The sequence below is a fragment of the Engraulis encrasicolus genome, unplaced genomic scaffold (assembly GCF_034702125.1).
Source record: "Engraulis encrasicolus isolate BLACKSEA-1 unplaced genomic scaffold, IST_EnEncr_1.0 scaffold_27_np1212, whole genome shotgun sequence".
NCBI lineage: Eukaryota > Metazoa > Chordata > Actinopteri > Clupeiformes > Engraulidae > Engraulis > Engraulis encrasicolus.
Genome location: NW_026945566.1, coordinates 1,555,217 through 1,562,716, shown reverse-complemented (window position 1 = coordinate 1,562,716; position 7,500 = coordinate 1,555,217). Strand labels below are relative to the sequence as shown.

The following is a 7,500-nucleotide window of genomic DNA, read 5'->3' as shown; positions in this document are numbered from 1 at the left end:
TGGGGTCAAAGGTCAGGGGGCAGTAACCACTATTCTGAGTTGACCTCCATCTGTAAAAGTGTTTAGAGCTATAACCACCGCGGCGCAGTGCAGGAAAAGCTATTTATCTGCTCAGGTATCACCTCTGCAGCTACATCTCACCACATTGCAGGCAATGAGAGAGCCCTTTGCTTCAGGATGATGTTGCCATGTCTGTTGTTGCATGAAGTGCTTTTTGTCTGAATTTTTTCCCCCTACCTCTGTCTAATACTCAAAACCAGTTTTGGGTCATGTTTTGCCTGCGTAAAACAGGTACTGTGGCACACCTGATTGCACTCTAACTGCACTATAGTATCATTGCACTTTACCATTGTGTTCTATTAAAAAATATGAGGGGTTCCTTGTCTGGTCCTATGTCATGCTGTGTTTTTGTCATGGGGGGTTGTACCTTTGTCTATTGTGTTTTTTTCTGTTTCTGTTTTTGGAACTATCAGACGCACTGTCAATGGCGCAAAATCAGACACACACAATACAAACACACATGCTCATAATAGCAAACAACAGGTCCACGTGGATTAGTAGTTCCACTGTACTGCCCTACAAAGGCAAAGTGCAGTAACTACATATTGTCTCAAAATTGAGTTTAGACTGAGTTTTTTGCCTTCATTACACCCCCTTTATCTTGGGACAAAGCCTTATGGTCTAAATGTGCTCTCTTTTAGAGATATTGCTTGGTCAAAATTGCAGTAACTACAAGATCCAACCTAATACCTAGGCTTTGAAGGCATTTTTCTCAGTTTCAGTGTTGGTGTAGATACTGCACTTTGTCTTTGTAGGGCAGTGTAGAGCACTGAGCTGTCCAGACTCACATGCACGGCGAGGATGCTGCGTGGGATGAGCATTTTAACGGTTTCTTTCTTTTTTCCCAATTTCCTTGAAGATTAAAGTGCTAGAGTACTTGAAAAATCAATCGTTTGACTAATCGACTATTCGAAAAAAATAGTTGATAGATCAATCGGGAGAAAAATAATCGTTTAGGACAGCCCTACTCACATGCACGGCGAGGATGCTGCGTGGGATGAGCTCCCTGTACTGCCTGATGGTGAAATGCCACGTCTTAATCCTCATCAAGTCGTCAAAGGCAAACTCCAGGATCAGCCGACCCTCCGTACATACCTACAGTTTAGAGGGACACACACACACACACACACACACACACACACACACACACACACACACACACACACACACACACACACACACACACACACACACACACACACACACACACACACACACACACACACACACACACAGTCACTGTAGGATCAGCCGACCCTCCGTACATACCTACAGTTTAGAGGGACCAGAGTTTAGAGGGACAGAGAAGGACACGCACACACGCACGCACGCACGCACACACATACACACACACACACACACACACGCGCGCACACACGCACACACGCACACACACACACACAAACGCGCGCACACACACACACACACACACACACACACACACACGCGCACACACACGCACACACACACACACACACACACACACACACACACACACACACACACACACACACACACACACACACACACACACACACACACACAGTCACTGTAGTGAATTTTAGTTAGCGCAGATTCACACAACCCTTTCATAATTAAATAATAACTGGCACTAGCAGTTAATACCACTGTAAATTGAAATGAGAAGGGGTGTAGAGAATGTATGAAAGTAATAAATAAGAACAGTGATCTATTTCTTTTCTATACAATGTCCATAGTTGAAGAGTACCCATAAAGGATACATGGGAGGCTGAGGCTGAATGGTGGCAGACAATTTTACTCCATTTAAACAGCACTCTTCAACTAAGGTTTGCTATTACAAATAACACAAACTGATAATCATATAACTGAAATGATAAGAATTATATTTTTCTTCAAAATGCAAAATGCAGATTTTTTGATGTCTCTTAAAATGAAGTCCAGCATATTACACTAGGTTATTTGTCTCTGGGAATGAAAAAGCAAATGTTGAAGTAGCGTAGTTTCCCAATTAAGCCATTATTTTCTGTTTGTGAGGAATTCTCGTTCTGGTTCTCTGAGCTCCGACATTCCGTTGCCAGGGCAACAGAGAGCAGCTGATTAGTTGGCATGGCAACCAGAGGGATGTAATCCCAGCAGACACACTCTAATCAATGCCCCCAGTACCACCACGCACGCACGCACGCACGCACGCACGCACGCACGCACACACACACGCACGCACACACTAATAGATAGACAGGCAGACGGACGTACATTGCTCGCGCGCAGATACACACACAAACACACACACACACACACAAGCATATTATGATTTTGATAGAAAACATAAAACATTAATTTATATATATAATATGAACATTAAAACTTGAACTTGTTATTGTACTCTTTCTTGATGGTGCTGAAATGATCAAGTAAGCCTCTTCAGGGCACTGAAGTGGTTAACCACATAACTGCAGGATCCAGAAGAACTCTACTAAGTCTTCACTTTACATATATATCTCTCTCTCAATATGTCAGCTGATCATTTAAGCTGAACTTGAGTACTCAACCATTACCACTCAAATTATTACCTATAGCCTTTTAAAAATAATAAAAATAAGCAAAGTTTAAAAAAAACCAACTGTGATTGTTTGGCCAAGTTCATCCTAACAGGGAAAGGACATGCAATGTCACTGGTCAATATGTGGTGTCATAGTATTGATACTATGAGTACTATACTTTGTTAGGTACAGTGTTATGGATATGCAATTTCTACTCTGGTGGTACTTTTTAATTAAATTAAATAGTTTTGCTATAGGCCTACAGTCAGCCAACATATCGTACCATTTGAATGGTATAGTTGAATTATCACTCCTGGTTCAACATTATAGTCCTAAACTGTAAGCAATATGTGATGAAACCTCGTTGTCATTTGGTTGGTAATTGTTCGTTTGATTTCATATGCCCAACAGTGTACTGGCGGCAATCCTTGTCTATTTTCTCTTGCACTTTGCCTTTGTAGAAAGGGCGGGGGGTTTATTTGTTTGTGTTGTTGTAAACTTTTGGCCAGCTCAGTGAGTGGATATTTCACTACCTACCAGTGGTGTAGTCTACGTGGGTATACGGAGTACACTTCTAAATTTCAGCGATTTCAGTATACCCACTTAAAATTGATTGATCCATTATTTTGAATAGCACAAATATATACAGTATACCCACTTCAAAAAATGCTCAAATATACAGTATACCCACCATAAAAAAGTAGACTACACCACTGCTACCTGCAGTATGTGTAATGTAGACTCCTGATGTGTTAGAATATGCTATACCAGTACTACAACTAAGAGCCATCATGTAACTGTCTGTGGGTAAGGATTAGGACAGCAGACCGGAAATGAGAAGTTATTTATATAATAATGACCAGGACCAGATCAATGACTTAGGCAGACTTGTCTCAGATTTTGTGCCAAACACCTTCAAAATGTTTAATTTACACATAAACTTTCCAAATGTTCACATAGCTAACTATAGTAAAGCTAAGAGATACCAAACAATTTCCTCTAAGGTCATCTACAGCGTTAAATATCATTGCCATTTGTTTATATGTTAAATATGAGCATAAGAGAAATGTTACTGTATGTTTTGCAGTGGTTGTTGTCTTAATGTCCAGAGCTGTATTAATTGTAGTTAAGGTAGGAGGCATCAGTGAGAATATACGGCTGAGGTTGATAAGATAACACAAAACCACTTTCCATCATGTTCCGACACAGAATGAGAGTTCTGAGGCAAGCTGCTCCTGGAATATTATCCCAAACAATTACAGTAACTTTTCTGTGTAAGAGACAATGTTATTGTCAGATAGAAGCTTTGAAATAGTATTAGTGGTTTACTTTATGAAACCCAGGGTCCCTATTTGTTCTGTCCATGATTTAAAAACATACAAAGTGCAGATTTGTCTGAAGCCTAAAAGCTGTAGCTTTATGCTACACAGCCTTTTCTTTCCACAAACTGGTTCAGGAGTAGTTATATTTTTTCCTAACTGTTTTAACAAATAATAGTGGTGTCCAAAACAATACATTTTATTAGTTACCACGTGTTAGCCCTGGTAGTTAATTGTGACAAATTACATGAGTAATATAACTTCATGTGCTAGTGAGGAGATAAGTGTACAACTATATGCAGTGTGTGTGTGTGTGTGTGTGTGTGTGTGTGTGTGTGTGTGTGTGTGTGTGTGTGTGTGTGTGTGTGTGTGTGTGTGTGTGTGTGTGTGTGTGTGTGTGTGTGTGTGTGTGTGTGTGTGTGTATGCGTGTTTTAGTTTCTGTTAAATTGTTGTGATGCTATTATAGTAGCATGCTGTTTATGTTAAACCATTGTTTACCCTTAGCCTAATATGGACCGAAAAAACTGTTTGTGTTTTATTCCCCTTCAACATACTGATGGAGGTTGCCAACATAATGTGTTATAATTGATAGGTTGTAAGTGTAAGTTGAACTGGATTGCATTGGCCTTATTTATTTATGGATATGTAAAGGGAATTTTCCAATTATACACAGAAAATACAAAAATAATGCCTGCACCCAGTCTCAGCCCAGGCACAGAGCTAAAACCAGGAAATAGGAAGAGATGAGGAGAGGAGAGGAGAGGAGAGGAGAGGAGAGGGGAGCGGAGGGGAGGAGAGGAGAGGTGAGGAGGAGAAGAGAGGAGAGGAGAGGAGAGATGAGGAGAGGAGAGGAGAGGAGAGGAGAGGCAGGCAGCAGAGATGGGGGAAAGAATGAGCCTGAAAAAAAGGTAAGAGGCAGAGGGAGAGGCAGAGGCAGAGAAAAGAGAGAAAGACGGAGGGAGAGAGAGGGAGGGGGGAAGGGAGGGAGGGAGGGAGGGAGGGAGGGAGGGAGAGGCTGAGAGAAAAAGAGAGAGAAGGGGGGTGGGAGAGAAGGGGGGAGCAGAGGGAGCTGGGGATTGTTTCCTCTTTTTTGTTTTGTGAGCTGGTGCAGCTCTGCATCCACAATTAGGAATAAATTAGAGTCTGGTGGTGCAGCAGAGAAAAGGGAACATCTCAGCCTGCAGAAGAGAAATCTCTCTCTCTCTCTCTCTCTCTCTCTCTCTCTCTCTCTCTCTCTCTGTGTCTTTCTCTCTCTTCTCTCTCTCTCTCTCTCTCTCTCTCTCTCTCTCTCTCTCTCTCTCTCTCTCTCTCTCTCTCTCTCTTCTCTCTCTCTCTCTCTCTCTCTCTCTCTCTCTCTCTCTCTCTCTCTCTCTCTCTCTCTCTCTCTCACACACACACATTTTTTTTCGAAACGTTCTCATCCTTCAAATCTGACTCTATGTCCACTGAATTCAGTCCACATGAAATTATTCACCCACACAAACTCTCCTTTCCAATATATGTCCTCGTGTATTTTCTTAATTAGGTGTGTCCTTAAAAATAACCAACTACCAATTTTTCTATGCTCTCTCAATAACAAAGGAAAATGTGTTTTAACGCGTGCGAGGGCACAAAGACTAAAAACATCTCATCGGCAGAGACCTCAACCAAGACTCAACAGAAATAATGGATGCAAAGACTGAAAAAAAGAGAAAAATGGTCATGCTATTTTCCTTATTGCCACACTGAGCTGGCTTGGCTTGTATAAAAAAAACATTATATAAGTGAGCATGCCTTCTTTTGCCTATTGAAAATACTGTTCATGACTACTACCTCCATCTGAGACATGGTATTTTCATGGTGTACCCAGAGTACCTGATAACATGGTGTGCTGTAGCATGGTAGTCAATTTAACATGCCATCTAGTAGACAAGTAAATGACAGTGAAAGTAAATGATAGTGTTTAGCATCAGCGGTGACTATGTAATTTGTTTTTATCATGATCCTTGGGTTATAACAGACTATTGAATCCACACTGGCAGCATAACATATAGCAGGCTGTAATTAGTGCTTCTTTGCATTACTGTATATAAAATGGCCAACCTTTCAAAAACTTGAGTGATGACTATAGTCAAATACTTATCTGATTTAATGTCTGAATATAATTGAATATAACAGCTGGAGAAGTTTAGAACAATAATCAAAGCAGGATAAATAACAGTGACTCACCCTTAAAGAGACACTGTGCAGGAAATGGTCAAAAAAAGGTACTGCAAATATGCTGCTCATTGAAACTGGGCTGCCTAATGCCAAATTTGATCTTTACATGACAGTTTACTAAGTAATAAACACATATTTTCTAGTATGGTCCAAGTACAGTCATTTTTTGCAGCTAAAAATGGCTATTTTTGGAAATTCAAAAATGGCGGACCATGGAGAAGACCCCCCTTTTCATGTATGAAAAATGCCATTTTTCCAGTCATAAATGAATACTTTGAGTTTGATGCTGGTGGTACGTATTCATGAAAAAGGTAACATTAGTGAATGGGCAGCATGAATTCTGAAAATAAACAACTAAAAATCTCACTCAGTGTCCCTTTAAGCCCACAGCTATTCCTACTGCTCCACTAGTAGTCCTCATACAGTACTTATGATTGCAAGTTACTGAGGGCTCAGCAAGTTGGAGCTCTCCATTTTCTTCTAAACCTTGAAGCACTGAAAAGGTGCATTCCTGGACAAAAGAAAATCAATGTATAGATCTTTCACAGTGTTGACCTGAGTTGCATCATGTTGGGTGGAGTGTGTGTGTGTGTGTGTGTGGGTGTGGGGGGGTGGTGTGTGTGAGTGTATGCTCCTGGTCTAGTAGTGTTGTGGGTGGTATGTTGGTATATACCTTGGTGAACATGGGCTTGCCATGCTGCGTGATCATGCTGCACTGGTCGCAGTCCAGGGTGATGGTGGAACTGTGGAAGGACTCCTTGGAGTGTTTGAGCACGAAGTAGAGCTCGGTCACCCCACCCTCGAACACCGTGCTGAAATAGCGAGGGATCAAGGTTCGGCCAATCGCTGCAACGAGACACAAGAGGTACGGTAGGTATGATGTAATGGAACATCTCTTTTTATAAATAAATAAAAAATGGGGGGGTGGGGGGCTCTTTGGAATGTCACCTTCTACCCTGCTTGTCCACGTTGATTAATGTGGCTCCTGCTAAAACAGACCAAGACTAAGAAACCGTATTAGTAACCAGGATACACATACACTAGCCTACATAATTCAAGCTGTTTAATAGCACACACATCTACAGACCCACTCAGACCCACAGATGCACTCATACAAATCTGGCAAAAATACAGTTACGCTCACATACTATACTCTCTCTCTCTGTCTCTGTCTCTGTCTCTGTCTCTCTCTCTCTCTCTCTCTCTCTCTCTCTCTCTCTCTCTCTCTCTCTCTCTCTCACACACACACACTCTCTCTCACACACACTCTCACACACTCACACACACACACACACACACACACACACACACACACACACACACACACACACACACACACACACACACACACTATACTACACACACTATACTACACACACACACACACACACACACACTA

At 41.5% G+C, this 7,500-nt stretch overlaps 1 protein-coding gene across 5 annotated transcripts in view; it reads right to left on the bottom strand.

Annotated features, from left to right (window-relative positions):
• Nucleotides 1-7,500, bottom strand: part of ldb2b (LIM domain binding 2b) — a 51,783-nt gene that overhangs the window by 11,746 nt on the left and 32,537 nt on the right. For all 5 annotated transcript variants that reach the window (XM_063192950.1, XM_063192952.1, XM_063192951.1 and 2 more), the window contains exons 3-4: nt 6,775-6,947; nt 1,033-1,155 (exon numbers count right to left, since the gene is read on the bottom strand). In XM_063192950.1, the coding sequence (XP_063049020.1) occupies nt 1,033-1,155; nt 6,775-6,947 (296 nt within the window). The remainder of the gene's footprint in view (nt 1-1,032; nt 1,156-6,774; nt 6,948-7,500) is intronic.